We start from the raw sequence: 15,649 nt of genomic DNA on the forward strand, positions 1-15,649 counted from the left end.
GGGGGATGGGGAGGCGAAGTGTGGCGGGGGGATGGGGGAGGCGAAGTGGCGGGGGGATGGGGAGGCGAAGTGGCGGGGGGGATGGGGAGGCGGGGGGAGATGGGGAGGCGGGGGGATGGGGAGGCGGGGGGATGGGGAGGCGGGGGGGATGGGGAGGCGGGGGGATGGGGAGGCGGGGGGATGGGGAGGCGGGGGGATGGGGAGGCGGGGGGGATGGGGAGGCGGGGGGATGGGGAGGCGGGGGGAATGGGGAGGCGGGGGGATGGGGAGGCGGGGGGATGGGGAGGCGGGGGGATGGGGAGGCGGGGGGATGGGGAGGCGGGGGGATGGGGAGGCGGGGGGATGGGGAGGCGGGGGGATGGGGAGGCGGGGGGATGGGGAGGCGGGGGATGGGGAGGCGGGGGATGGGAGGCGGGGGGATGGGGGAGGCGGGGGGATGGGGGAGGCGGGGGGATGGGGAGGCGGGGGGATGGGGAGGCGGGGGGATGGGGAGGCGGGGGGGAGGGGGAGGCGGGGGGATGGGGAGGCGGGGGGGATGGGGAGGCGGGGGGATGGGGAGGCGGGGGGATGGGGAGGCGGGGGGATGGGGAGGCGGGGGGATGGGGAGACGGGGGGATGGGGAGACGGGGGGATGGGGAGACGGGGGGATGGGGAGGCGGGGGGGATGGGGAGGCGGGGGGATGGGGAGGCGGGGGGGGGAGAGGCGGGGGGGAGAGGCGGGGGGGTGGCGGGGGCGATGGAGTGGGGGGGCGGATGGAGTGGGGGGGGGGATGGAGTGGGGGGGGATGGAGTGAGGGGGGGATGGAGTGGGGGGGGGGGGGATGGAGTGGGGGGGGATGGAGTGGGGGGATGGAGTGGGGGGATGGAGTGGGGGGGGATGGAGTGGGGGGGATGGAGTGGGGGGGGATGGAGTGGGGGGGGGATGGAGTGGGGGGGGGATGAGTGGGGGGGGGATGGAGTGGGGGGGGGATGGAGTGGGGGGGGATGGAGTGGGGGGGGGGATGGAGTGGGGGGGGGATGGGGTGGGGGGGGGATGGGGTGGGGGGGGATGGGGTGGGGGGGATGGGGTGGGGGGGGATGGGGTGGGGGGGGATGGGGTGGGGGGGGATGGGGTGGGGGGGGATGGGTGGGGGGATGGGGTGGGGGGGGATGGGGTGGGGGGGGATGGGGTGGGGGGGGATGGGGTGGGGGGGGATGGGGGTGGGGGGGGGATGGGGTGGGGGGGGGATGGGGTGGGGGGGGCGATGGGTGGGGGGGCGATGGGGGTGGGGGGGCGATGGGTGGGGGGGCGATGGGTGGGGGGGCGATGGGGTGGGGGGGCGATGGGGTGGGGGGGCGATGGGGTGGGGGGGCGATGGGGTGGGGGGGCGATGGGGTGGGGGGGCGATGGGGTGGGGGGGCGATGGGGTGGGGGGGCGATGGGGTGGGGGGGGCGATGGGGTGGGGGGGGCGATGGGTGGGGGGGCGATGGGGTGGGGGGCGATGGGTGGGGGGGCGATGGGGGTGGGGGGGCGATGGGGTGGGGGGCGATTGGGGTGGGGGGCGATGGGGTGGGGGGGCGATGGGGTGGGGGGGCGATGGGGTGGGGGGGCGATGGGGTGGGGGGCGATGGGTGGGGGGGCGATGGGGGTGGGGGGGGCGATGGGGTGGGGGGGCGATGGGGTGGGGGGGCGATGGGGTGGGGGGGCGATGGGGTGGGGGCTGGGCGGGATGGGGTGGCGGGGCGATGGGGTGGCGGGGCTGGGCGAGGGGTGCGGGGCGATGGGGTGGCGGGGCGATGGGGTGGCGGGGCGATGGGTGGCGGGGCGATGGGGTGGGCGGGGCGATGGGGTGGCGGGGGCGATGGGGTGGCGGGGCGATGGTGGTGGCGGGGCGATGGGGGTGGCGGGGCGATGGGGGTGGCGGGGCGATGGGGTGGCGGGGCGATGGGGGTGGCGGGGCGATGGGGTGGCGGGGCGATGGGGTGGCGGGGCGATGGGGTGGCGGGGCGATGGGGTGGCGGGGCGATGGGGGTGGCGGGGGCGATGGGGGTGGCGGGGGGATGGGGAGGCGGGGGGATGGGGAGGCGGGGGGATGGGGAGGCGGGGCGATGGGGAGGCGGGGGGATGGGGAGGCGGGGGGATGGGGAGGCGGGGGGATGGGGAGGCGGGGCGATGGGGTGGCGGGGCGATGGGGTGGCGGGGGGATGGGGTGGCGGGGGGATGGGGAGGCGGGGGGATGGGGAGGCGGGGGGATGGGGAGGCGGGGGGATGGGGAGGCGGGGCGATGGGGAGGCGGGGGGATGGGGAGGCGGGGGCGATGGGGAGGCGGGCGATGGGAGGCGGGGCGATGGGAGGCGGGCGATGGGGTGGCGGGGCGATGGGGTGGCGGGGGCGATGGGAGACGGGGGGATGGGGAGGCGGGGGGGATTGGGGAGGCGGGGGGGATGGGGGAGGCGGGGGGGATGGGGAGGCGGGGGGGGATGGGGAGGCGGGGGGGATGGGGAGGCGGGGGGGGATGGGGAGGCGGGGGGGGATGGGGAGGCGGGGGGGATGGGGAGGCGGGGTGGGATGGGGAGGCGGGGGGGATGGGGGGAGGCGGGGGGATGGGGAGGCGGGGGGAATGGGGAGGCGGGGGAAGATGGGGAGGCGGGGGGAATGGGAGGCGGGGGAATGGGGAGGGCGGGGGAATTGGGGAGGCGGGGGGGAATGGGAGGCGGGGGATGGGGAGGCGGGGATGGGGAGGCGGGGATGGGGAGGCGGGGATGGGGAGGCGGGGATGGGGATGGGCGGGGATGGGGAGGGCGGGGATGGGGGAGGCGGGGGATGGGGAGGCGGGGATGGGGAGGCGGGGATGGGAGGCGGGGATGGGGAGGCGGGGATGGGGAGGCGGGGATGGGGAGGCGGGGATGGGGAGGCGGGGATGGGGAGGCGGGGATGGGGAGGCGGGGATGGGGAGGCGGGGATGGGGAGGCGGGGATGGGGAGGCGGGGATGGGGAGGCGGGGGGGATGGGGAGGCGGGGATGGGGGAGGGGGGGATGGGGACGGGGAGGCGGGGGGGATGGGGGACGGGGAGGCGGGGGGGTGGGGGACGGGGAGGCAGGGGGGATGGGGGGCGGGGGAGGCGGGGGGGGATGGGGGACGGGGAGGCGGGGGGGATGGGGGACGGGGAGGCGGGGGGGGGATGGGGGACGGGGAGGCGTGAGGGATGGGGAGGCGGGGAGGATGGGGAGGCGGGGGGGATGGGGTGGTGGGGGGATGGGGGACGTGGAGGCGTGGGGGCCGGGGGACGGGGTGGCGGGGGGGACGGGGGGATGGGGGGACGGGGTGGCAGGGTGATGGGGTGGCGGGGGGGAATGGGGTGGCGGGGGGATGGGGCGGCGGGGGGATGGGGAGCCGGGGGGGGGTGGGGCCGCGGGGGGACGGGGAGGCGGGGGGACGGGGAGGCGAGGGGACGGGGGTGGCAGGGGAATGGGGGTGGCGGGGGGGAATTGGGGGTGGCGGGGGGACGGGGCGGCGGGGGACAGGGGAGGCGGGGGACAGGGAGGCGGGGGGGGATGGGGCGCGCGGGGTTGGCGGGGGGACGGGGAGGCGGGGGGATGGGGAGGCGGGGGATGGAGAGGCGGGGTGTGTGGTGGGTATGGGGGAGGGGGTGGGGAGGCAGGTTTAACTGGAGCCCTCTGCTTTCACTGCATTTCTTACCTCCGCTCGTTGCTTCCTCCTCTTCTGTTTCTTGGAGACTCTAGAAGCAGATTATTAAAATCAATAAAAATAATAATAATAATTTATTTTCACAAGTATGAAGTTACTGTTGAAAAGCCTCCTAGTCGCCACATTCCGGCGCCTGTTCGGGTATACAGGGAGAATCCGATTCTCAGCTGGTACGGGAATTGAACCCACGCTGCTGGCCTTGTTCTGCATCACAAACCAGCTGTCTAGCCCACTGAGCTAAACAGACCCTTTAAATGAGATTCCAAAGATTAATGCGATTAAGCAGCTGATTTAACCAGCTAGTTAAATATTTCTCTCTCACTCAAAGCTGTCCTATTCTGATACTTTAATTAAATTTAGTGTGCCAAATTCAAATTTTCAGAGTTCGAAATTTAAATTCAAATTTAGTGTACCAAATTCAAATTTTCAGTGTACCAAATTGAAATTTACAGTACCAAATTCAAATTTACAGTGAACCAAATTAATATTTACAATGGACCAAATTCTAATGTACAGTGAACCAAATTTAAAATTTAGTGGACCAAATTCAAATTTACAGTGAACCAAATTCAAATTTACAATGGACCAAATTAAAATTTACAGTATACCAAATTCAAAGTTATAGTGCACCAAATTTAAATTCAAATTTAGTGTTCCAAATTCAAATTTACAGAGTTCAAAATTTAAATTTACTGTACCAAATTCAAATTCAGTGTAGCAAATTCAAATTTAGTGTACCAAATTAAAATTTACAATGAACCAAATTAAAATTTACAATGGACCAAATTCAAATTTATAGTGAACAAAATTCAAATTTACAATGCACCAAATTCAAATTTACAATGGACCAAATTCAAATTTACGGTGTACCAAATTCAAATTTAGTGTTCCAAATTCAAATTTAGTGTACCAAATTTAAATTTAAAGAGTTCCAAATTGAGAGGACTTAAATAAATTATTGTTTCAGCTTTGAGCCATGGATGGTGAGAATGGAGGATATAAAACTGTTGCAGGAAAGATGCCATCGGGAGTGGGGCAAGGAGTTGGAGATGACTGAGGTTAGAGCTGAAATGCTAACTCGGTTTCTCTCTCCACAGAGGCTGTTGGACCTGCTGAGAATTACTTCCAATTTTGGTGTTTATTTCAGATTTCGGCATCCGGAGCATTTGCTTTTGTTTCCATAATTACCTCAGAGCCGCCTCTGGCGATCCCTCCTCGCCACTTCCACCCTCCGGCGAATCCTCCTCGCCGCCTCGCCCCTCCGGCGAGTCCTCCTCGGCGCCTGGCGATCCATCCTCTCCGCCTCGGCCCTCCGGCAAATCCTCCTCGTCGCCTCGACCCTCTCCTGACCATTCACACAGCTCCTCTTCCTCAGCCTCCAGCTGCTGCCGTAATAATGCCACCAACTCCCGGTGTTTCTTGGACTTTTTGTGGTTCTTCATACTGCACATAGACAGGAGGCCGGTTACAGGAAAGAAGGGCATCAATACCCGGTCCACTGCCCACACCTCCCTCGCACACCGCTGCCTAACCCAGCCCCGGTACACTGCTCACACCTCCCTCGCACACCGCTGCCTAACCCAGCCCCGGTCCACTGCCCACACCTCCCTCGCACACCGCTGCCTAACCCAGCCCCGGTACACTGCTCACACCTCCCTCGCACACCGCTGCCTAACCCAGCCCCGGTACACTGCTCACACCTCCCTCGCACACCGCTGCCTAACCCAGCCCCGGTACACTGCTCACACCTCCCTCGCACACCGCTGCCTAACCCAGCCCCGGTCCACTGCTCACACCTCCCTCGTACACCACTGCCTCACCCAGCGCCGGTACACTGCTCACACCTCCCTCGCACACCGCTGCCTAACCCAGCCCCGGTACACTGCTCACACCTCCCTCGCACACCGCTGCCTAACCCAGCCCCGGTCCACTGCTCACACTCCCTCGCACACCGCTGCCTAACCCAGCCCCGGTACACTGCTCACACCTCCCTCGCACACCGCTGCCTAACCCAGCCCCGGTCCACTGCTCACACCTCCCTCGCTCACCGCTGCCTAACCCAGCCCCGGTACACTGCTCACACCTCCCTCGCACACCGCTGCCTAACCCAGCCCCGGTCCACTGCTCACACCTCCCTCGCACACCACTGCCTAACCCAGCCCCGGTCCACTGCTCACACTCCCTCGCACACCACTGCCTAACCCAGCCCCGGTCCGCTGCTCACACCTCCCTCGCACCCGCTGCCTAACCCAGCCCCGGTCCACTGCTCACACCTCCCTCGCACACCACTGCCTAACCCAGCCCCGGTCCACTGCTCACACTCCCTCGCACACCACTGCCTAACCCCAGCCCCGGTACACTGCTCACACCTCCCTCGCACACCGCGCACACCTCCCTCGCACACCGCTGCCTAACCCAGCCCCGGTACACTGCCCACACCTCCCCCGCACACCACTGCTCACACCTCCCTCGCACACCGCTGCCTAACCCAGCCCCGGTACACTGCTCACACCTCCCTCGCACACCGCTGTCTAACCCCAGCCCCGGTCCACGGCTCACACCTCCCTCGCACACCGCTGCCTAACCCAGCCCCGGTCCACTGCTCACACCTCCCTCGCACACCGCTGCCTAAACCAGACCCGGTCCACTGCTCACACCTCCCTCGCACACCGCTGTCTAACCCAGCCCCGGTCCACTGCTCACACCTCCCTCGCACACCACTGCCTAACCCAGCCCCGGTCCACTGCTCACACCTCCCTCGCACATCGCTGTCTAACCCCAGCCCCGGTACACTGCTCACACCTCCCTCGCACACTGCTGCCTAACCCAGCCCCGGTCCACTGCTCACACCTCCCTCGCACACCGCTGTCTAACCCCAGCCCCGGTACACTGCTCACACCTCCCTCGCACACCGGTGCCTAACCCAGCCCCGGTCCACTGCTCACACCTCCCTCGCACACCGCTGTCTAACCCCAGCCCCGGTACACTGCTCACACCTCCCTCGCACACCGCTGCCTAACCCAGCCCCGGTCCACTGCTCACACCTCCCTCGCACACCGCTGCCTAACCCAGCCCCGGTACACTGCTCGCACCTCCCTCGCACACCGCTGCCTAGCCCCGGCCAGGGACACTGCTCACACCTCCCTCGCACACCGCTGCCTAACCCAGCCCCGGTACACTGCTCACACCTCCCTCGCACACCGCTGTCTAACCCCAGCCCCGGTCCACTGCTCACACCTCCCTCGCACACCGCTGCCTAACCCAGCCCCGGTCCACTGCTCACACCTCCCTCGCACACCGCTGCCTAAACCAGACCCGGTCCACTGCTCACACCTCCCTCGCACACCGCTGTCTAACCCAGCCCCGGTCCACTGCTCACACCTCCCTCGCACACCACTGCCTAACCCAGCCCCGGTCCACTGCTCACACCTCCCTCGCACACCGCTGTCTAACCCCAGCCCCGGTACACTGCTCACACCTCCCTCGCACACTGCTGCCTAACCCAGCCCCGGTCCACTGCTCACACCTCCCTCGCACACCGCTGTCTAACCCCAGCCCCGGTACACTGCTCACACCTCCCTCGCACACCGGTGCCTAACCCAGCCCCGGTCCACTGCTCACACCTCCCTCGCACATCGCTGTCTAACCCCAGCCCCGGTACACTGCTCACACCTCCCTCGCACACCGCTGCCTAACCCAGCCCCGGTCCACTGCTCACACCTCCCTCGCACACCGCTGCCTAACCCAGCCCCAGTACACTGCTCGCACCTCCCTCGCACACCGCTGCCTAGCCCCGGCCAGGGACACTGCTCACACCTCCCTCGTACACCACTGCCTCACCCAGCGCCGGTACACTGCTCACACCTCCCTCGCACACCGCTGCCTAACCCAGCCCCGGTCCACTGCTCACACCTCCCCCGCACACCGCTGTCTAACCCCAGCCCCGGTACACTGCTCACACCTCCCTCGCACACCGCTGCCTAACCCCAGCCCCGGTACACTGCTCACACCTCCCTCGCACACCACCCACACCTCCCCCGCACACCGCTGCCTAATCCAGCCCCGGTCCACTGCTCACACTCCCTCGCACACCGCTGCCTAACCCAGCCCCAGTACACTGCTCACACCTCCCTCGCACACCGGTGCAAACCCTTCGACCCGACCCGCCTCCTCCTTGGGACATCATTCCCCAAAACCCGTACATTGCCAGGGACAGGGGGCAGACAATGTGGATACACTTACGATTTCACGCTTTGGAAGATTTTCTCACAAGCTGGGCAGAATAGCTCATCAGATAATTCAATATCACCCTTAGTTGTGTCAGTGAGCGAGCCTGGAACAAACAACGGTGTGAATAACAGGACAGATATTAATAATAATCTTAATTATTGTCACAAGTAGGCTTACATTAACACTGTAATGAAGTTACTGTGAAAAGCCCCTAGTCACCACATTCCGGCGCCTGTTCGGGTACACAGAGGGAGAATTCAGAATGTCCAATTCACCTAACAGCACGTCTTTCGGGACTTGTGGGAGGAAACCGGAGCACCCGGAGGAAACCCACGCACACACGAGGAGAACGTGCAGACTCCACACAGACAGTGACCCAAGCCGGGAATCGAACCTGGGACCCTGGAGCTGTGAAGCAACAGTGCTAACCACTGTGCCACCGTAAGATATGAAGCCAACACTGAGATTCGAACTTGGGGCCACCGGTTTACTAGACAGGGGCTTTAACCATCTGAGCCACAGACCTTACTCCCACACAGAATCACAGAGCGGGGTGCAGGCGGGCGGGAGCGAGGCAGGTGGTGCAGCGAGATCCCGAGTATGACACGGATCAATTTGGAGGTTTGAAGATAGAGGGAAGAAACTGATGCTGCGCAACCACGGGTGTGGCAGGGGACCGAGGCGCCCCCGCCCCCCCCGAGGGCAGGGGGGTGGCCACCCGAGGGCAGGGGGGGGGCCACCCGAGGGCAGGGGGGCTTGTCCCGGGGGCAGGGGGGCTTGTCCCGGGGGCAGGGGGGGCTTGTCCCGGGGGCAGGGGGGGCTTGTCCCGGGGGCAGGGGGGGCTTGTCCCGGGGGCAGGGGGGGCTTGTCCCGGGGGCAGGGGGGGCTTGTCCCGGGGGCAGGGGGGGCTTGTCCCGGGGGCAGGGGGCATTTTATTGCCTTTACCTTCTCCTGTCCCATTCAGCTCGTGACCTTCCTCCAGATTGCCTGAACCTTCACCAAACTCCTCCTCGTACCGAGCCTCCATCTGCTGCAGGTCCTTTTCCAGATCTGACATGGCCACCCAGCTCTGCTCTTGGTACTGTTGTGCTAGCCTACAGGGAAATGGCAGCGAGAGTCAGAGACAGGAGAGGGAAACGGGAGAGAGAGAGACAGGAGAGGGAAACGAGAGAGAGAGACACAGGAGAGGGAAACGGGAGAGAGAGACACAGGAGAGGGAAACGGGAGAGTCAGAGACAGGAGAGGGAAACGGGAGAGATAGAGACAGGAGAGGGAAACGGGGAGAGAGAGACACAGGAGAGGGAAACGGGGGAGTCAGAGACAGGAGAGGGAAACGGGAGAGTCAGAGACAGGAGAGGGAAACGGGAGAGAGAGAGAGACAGGAGAGGGAAACGGGAGAGAGAGACACAGGAGAGGGAAACGGGAGAGAGAGACAGGAGAGGGAAACGGGAGAGTCAGAGACAGGAGAGGGAAGCGGGAGAGAGAGAGAGACAGGAGAGGGAAACGGGAGAGAGAGAGACAGGAGAGGGAAACGGGAGAGTCAGAGACAGGAGAGGGAAACGGGAGAGATAGACAGGAGAGGGAAACGGGAGAGAGAGAGACAGGAGAGGGAAACGGGAGAGAGAGAGACAGGAGAGGGAAACGGGAGAGAGAGACACAGGAGAGGGAAACGGGAGAGAGACAGGAGAGGGAAACGGGAGAGAGAGAGACAGTAGAGGGAAAGGGGAGAGAGAGAGACAGGAGAGGGAAACGGGAGAGTCAGAGACAGGAGAGGGAAACGGGAGAGAGAGAGAGACAGGAGAGGGAAACGGGAGAGAGAGACACAGGAGAGGGAAACGGGAGAGAGAGACAGGAGAGGGAAACGGGAGAGTCAGAGACAGGAGAGGGAAGCGGGAGAGAGAGAGAGACAGGAGAGGGAAACGGGAGAGAGAGAGACAGGAGAGGGAAACGGGAGAGTCAGAGACAGGAGAGGGAAACGGGACAGTCAGAGACAGGAGAGGGAAACGGGAGAGAGAGAGACAGGAGAGGGAAACGGGAGAGAGAGACACAGGAGAGGGAAACGGGAGAGAGACAGGAGAGGGAAACGGGAGAGAGAGAGACAGTAGAGGGAAAGGGGAGAGTCAGAGACAGGAGAGGGAAACGGGAGAGAGAGAGACAGGAGAGGGAAACGGGAGAGTCAGAGACAGGAGAGGTAAACGGGAGATCTGGAGACAGGAGGGGGAAACGGGAGAGAAAGAGAGACAGGAGAGGGAAACGGGAGAGAGAGAGACAGGAGAGGGAAACGGGAGAGAGAGAGACAGGAGAGGGAAACGGGAGAGAGAGAGACAGGAGAGGGAAACGGGAGAGAGAGAGACAGGAGAGGGAAACGGGAGAGAGAGAGACAGGAGAGGGAAACGGGAGAGAGAGAGACAGGAGAGGGAAACGGGAGAGAGAGAGACAGGAGAGGGAAACGGGAGAGCTGGAGACAGGAGGGGGAAACGGGAGAGAGAGAGAGACAGGAGGGGGAAACGGGAGAGAGAGAGACAGGAGAGGGAAACGGGAGAGAGAGAGACAGGAGAGGGAAACGGGAGAGAGAGAGACAGGAGAGGGAAACGGGAGAGCTGGAGACAGGAGGGGGAAACGGGAGAGAGAGAGAGACAGGAGGGGGAAACGGGAGAGAGAGAGAGACAGGAGAGGGAAACGGGAGAGAGAGAGACAGGAGAGGGAAACGGGAGAGAGAGAGAGACAGGAGAGGGAAACGGGAGAGAGAGAGACAGGAGAGGGAAACGGGAGAGAGAGAGAGACAGGAGAGGGAAACGGGAGAGAGAGAGACAGGAGAGGGAAACGGGAGAGAGAGAGACAGGAGAGGGAGTTGGGAGAGATAGAGACAGGAGAGGGAGTTGGGAGAGATAGAGACAGGAGAGGGAAACGGGAGAGAGAGAGACAGGAGGGGGAAACGGGAGAGAGAGAGACAGGAGAGGGAGTTGGGAGAGATAGAGACAGGAGAGGGAGTTGGGAGAGATAGAGACAGGAGAGGGAAACGGGAGAGAGAGAGACAGGAGAGGGAAACGGGAGAGAGACAGGAGGGGGAAACGGGAGAGAGACAGGAGAGGGAAACGGGAGAGTCAGAGACAGGAGAGGTAAACGGGAGAGCTGGAGAGAGGAGGGGGAAACGGGAGAGAGACAGGAGAGGGAAACGGGAGAGAGAGAGACAGGAGAGGGAAACGGGAGAGAGAGACAGGAGAGGGAAACGGGAGAGAGAGAGACAGGAGGGGGAAACGGGAGAGATAGAGACAGGAGAGGGAAACGGGAGAGTCAGAGACAGGAGAGGGAAACGGGAGAGAGAGAGACAGGAGAGGGAAACGGGAGAGAGAGACACAGGAGAGGGAAACGGGAGAGATAGAGACAGGAGAGGGAAACGGGAGAGAGAGAGACAGGAGAGGGAAACGGGAGAGTCAGAGACAGGAGAGGGAAACGGGAGAGTCAGAGACAGGAGAGGGAAACGGGAGAGAGAGAGACAGGAGAGGGAAACGGGAGAGAGAGAGACACAGGAGAGGGAAACGGGAGAGATAGAGACAGGAGAGGGAAACGGGAGAGTCAGAGACAGGGAAACGGGAGAGTCAGAGACAGGAGAGGTAAACGGGAGATCTGGAGACAGGAGGGGGAAACGGGAGAGAGAGAGAGACAGGAGAGGGAAACGGGAGAGAGAGAGACAGGAGAGGGAAACGGGAGAGAGAGAGACAGGAGAGGGAAACGGGAGAGAGAGAGACAGGAGAGGGAAACGGGAGAGAGAGAGACAGGAGAGGGAAACGGGAGAGCTGGAGACAGGAGGGGGAAACGGGAGAGAGAGAGAGACAGGAGGGGGAAACGGGAGAGAGAGAGACAGGAGAGGGAAACGGGAGAGAGAGAGACAGGAGAGGGAAACGGGAGAGAGAGAGACAGGAGAGGGAAACGGGAGAGCTGGAGACAGGAGGGGGAAACGGGAGAGAGAGAGACAGGAGAGGGAAACGGGAGAGAGAGAGACAGGAGAGGGAAACGGGAGAGAGAGAGACAGGAGAGGGAAACGGGAGAGTCAGAGACAGGAGGGGGAAACGGGAGAGAGAGAGACAGGAGAGGGAAACGGGAGAGAGAGAGACAGGAGAGGGAGTTGGGAGAGATAGAGACAGGAGAGGGAAACGGGAGAGAGAGAGAGACAGGAGAGGGAAACGGGAGAGAGAGAGAGACAGGAGAGGGAAACGGGAGAGTCAGAGACAGAAGAGGGAAACGGGAGAGTCAGACAGGAGAGGGAAACGGGAGAGTCAGAGACAGGAGAGGGAAACGGGAGAGTCAGAGACAGGAGAGGGTAACGGGAGAGATAGAGACAGGAGAGGGAAACGGGAGAGAGAGAGACAGGAGAGGGAAACGGGAGAGTCAGAGACAGGAGAGGGAAACGGGAGAGTCAGAGACAGGAGAGGGAAACGGGAGAGATAGAGACAGGAGAGGGAAACGGGAGAGTCAGAGACAGGAGAGTGAACCGGGAGAGAGAGAGACAGGAGAGGGAAACGGGAGAGTCAGAGACAGGAGAGGTAAACGGGAGAGTCAGAGACAGGAGAGGGAAACGGGAGAGTCAGAGACAGGAGAGGGAAACGGGAGAGTCAGAGACAGGAGAGGGAAACGGGAGAGAGAGACAGGAGAGGGAAACGGGAGAGTCAGAGACAGGAGAGTGAACCGGGAGAGAGAGAGACAGGAGAGGGAAACGGGAGAGAGAGAGACAGGAGAGGGAAACGGGAGAGAGAGAGACAGGAGAGGGAAACGGGAGAGAGAGAGAGAGAGACAGGAGAGGGAAACGGGAGAGAGAGAGAGAGGAGAGGGAAACGGGAGAGAAAGAGACAGGAGAGGGAAACGGGAGAATCAGAGACAGGAGAGGGAAACGGGAGAGAGAGAGACAGGAGGGGGAAACGGGAGAGAGAGAGACAGGAGAGGGAAACGGGAGAGAGAGAGACAGGAGAGGGAAACGGGAGAGAGAGAGACAGGAGAGGGAAAGGGGAGAGTCAGAGACAGGAGAGGGAAAGGGGAGAGTCAGAGACAGGAGAGGGAAACGGGAGAGAGAGAGACAGGAGAGGGAAACGGGAGAGAGAGAGACAGGAGAGGGAAACGGGAGAGAGAGACACAGGAGAGGGAAACGGGAGAGTCAGAGACAGGAGAGGGAAACGGGAGAGTCAGAGACAGGAGAGGGAAACGGGAGAGAGAGAGAGACAGGAGAGGGAAACGGGAGAGAGAGAGAGACAGGAGAGGGAAACGGGAGAGAGAGACAGGAGAGGGAAACGGGAGAGTCAGAGACAGGAGAGGGAAGCGGGAGAGAGAGAGAGACAGGAGAGGGAAACGGGAGAGAGAGAGACAGGAGAGGGAAACGGGAGAGTCAGAGACAGGAGAGGGAAACGGGACAGTCAGAGACAGGAGAGGGAAACGGGAGAGATAGAGACAGGAGAGGGAAACGGGAGAGAGAGAGAGACAGGAGAGGGAAACGGGAGAGAGACAGGAGAGGGAAACGGGAGAGAGAGAGACAGTAGAGGGAAAGGGGAGAGTCAGAGACAGGAGAGGGAAACGGGAGAGAGAGAGACAGGAGAGGGAAACGGGAGAGTCAGAGACAGGAGAGGGAAACGGGAGAGCTGGAGACAGGAGGGGGAAACGGGAGAGAGACAGGAGAGGGAAACGGGAGAGTCAGAGACAGGAGAGGTAAACGGGAGAGCTGGAGACAGGAGGGGTAAACGGGAGAGAGACAGGAGAGGGAAACGGGAGAGAGAGAGACAGGAGAGGGAAACGGGAGAGAGAGAGACAGGAGAGGGAAACGTGAGAGAGAGAGACAGGAGAGGGAAACGGGAGAGAGAGAGACAGGAGAGGGAAACGGGAGAGTCAGAGACAGGAGAGGGAAACGGGAGAGTCAGAGACAGGAGAGGGAAACGGGAGAGAGAGAGACAGGAGAGGGAAACGGGAGAGAGAGACACAGGAGAGGGAAACGGGAGAGATAGAGACAGGAGAGGGAAACGGGAGAGTCAGAGACAGGAGAGGGAAACGGGGGACAGACAGGAGAGGGAAACGGGAGAGTCAGAGACAGGAGAGGTAAACGGGAGATCTGGAGACAGGAGGGGGAAACGGGAGAGAAAGAGAGACAGGAGAGGGAAACGGGAGAGAGAGAGACAGGAGAGAGAAACGGGAGAGAGAGAGACAGGAGAGGGAAACGGGAGAGAGAGAGACAGGAGAGGGAAACGGGAGAGAGAGAGACAGGAGAGGGAAACGGGAGAGAGAGAGACAGGAGAGGGAAACGGGAGAGAGAGAGACAGGAGAGGGAAACGGGAGAGAGAGAGACAGGAGAGGGAAACGGGAGAGCTGGAGACAGGAGGGGGAAACGGGAGAGAGAGAGAGACAGGAGGGGGAAACGGGAGAGAGAGAGACAGGAGAGGGAAACGGGAGAGAGAGAGACAGGAGAGGGAAACGGGAGAGAGAGAGACAGGAGGGGGAAACGGGAGAGAGAGAGAGACAGGAGGGGGAAACGGGAGAGAGAGAGAGACAGGAGGGGGAAACGGGAGAGAGAGAGAGACAGGAGAGGGAAACGGGAGAGAGAGAGACAGGAGAGGGAAACGGGAGAGATAGAGACAGGAGAGGGAAACGGGAGAGAGAGAGAGACAGGAGAGGGAAACGGGAGAGAGAGAGACAGGAGAGGGAAACGGGAGAGAGAGAGAGACAGGAGAGGGAAACGGGAGAGAGAGAGACAGGAGAGGGAAACGGGAGAGAGAGAGACAGGAGAGGGAGTTGGGAGAGATAGAGACAGGAGAGGGAGTTGGGAGAGATAGAGACAGGAGAGGGAAACGGGAGAGAGAGAGACAGGAGGGGGAAACGGGAGAGAGAGAGACAGGAGAGGGAGTTGGGAGAGATAGAGACAGGAGAGGGAGTTGGGAGAGATAGAGACAGGAGAGGGAAACGGGAGAGAGAGAGACAGGAGAGGGAAACGGGAGAGAGACAGGAGAGGGAAACTGGAGAGAGAGCGACAGTAGAGGGAAACGGGAGAGTCAGAGACAGAAGAGGGAAACGGGAGAGTCAGACAGGAGAGGGAAACGGGAGAGTCAGAGACAGGAGAGGGAAACGGGAGAGTCAGAGACAGGAGAGGGAAACGGGAGAGAGAGAGACAGGAGAGGGAAACGGGAGAGAGAGAGACAGGAGAGGGAAACGGGAGAGAGAGAGACAGGAGAGGGAAACGGGAGAGAGAGAGACAGGAGAGGGAGTTGGGAGAGAGAGAGACAGGAGAGGGAAACGGGAGAGAGAGAGACAGGAGAGGGAAACGGGAGAGAGAGAGACAGGAGAGGGAAACTGGAGAGAGAGCGACAGTAGAGGGAAACGGGAGAGTCAGAGACAGAAGAGGGAAACGGGAGAGTCAGACAGGAGAGGGAAACGGGAGAGTCAGAGACAGGAGAGGGAAACGGGAGAGTCAGAGACAGGAGAGGGAAACGGGAGAGATAGAGAAAGAAGTGGGAAACGGGAGAGAGAGAGACAGGAGAGGGAAACGGGAGAGTCAGAGACAGGAGAGGGAAACGGGAGAGAGAGAGACAGGAGAGGGAAACGGGAGAGTCAGAGACAGGAGAGTGAACCGGGAGAGAGAGAGACAGGAGAGGGAAACGGGAGAGAGAGAGACAGGAGAGGGAAACGGGAGAGAGAGAGACAGGAGAGGGAAACGGGAGAGAGAGAGAGACAGGAGAGGGAAACGGGAGAGAGAGAG

At 62.5% G+C, this 15,649-nt stretch overlaps 1 protein-coding gene across 1 annotated transcript in view; it reads right to left on the reverse strand.

The window, feature by feature from the left end:
* LOC140429967 (uncharacterized) overlaps positions 1-9,010 on the reverse strand; it is a 63,934-nt gene extending 54,924 nt beyond the window's left edge. Inside the window, exons 1-4 of the mRNA XM_072517554.1 lie at positions 8,866-9,010; positions 7,933-8,023; positions 4,879-5,133; positions 3,682-3,721 (exon numbers count right to left, since the gene is read on the reverse strand). Of these exons, the coding sequence (XP_072373655.1) occupies positions 3,682-3,721; positions 4,879-5,133; positions 7,933-8,023; positions 8,866-8,977 (498 nt within the window). The 5' untranslated portion in view covers positions 8,978-9,010. The remainder of the gene's footprint in view (positions 1-3,681; positions 3,722-4,878; positions 5,134-7,932; positions 8,024-8,865) is intronic.
* Positions 9,011-15,649: the final 6,639 nt, after the last annotated feature.

This window comes from Scyliorhinus torazame, chromosome 9 (assembly GCF_047496885.1).
Source record: "Scyliorhinus torazame isolate Kashiwa2021f chromosome 9, sScyTor2.1, whole genome shotgun sequence".
NCBI lineage: Eukaryota > Metazoa > Chordata > Chondrichthyes > Carcharhiniformes > Scyliorhinidae > Scyliorhinus > Scyliorhinus torazame.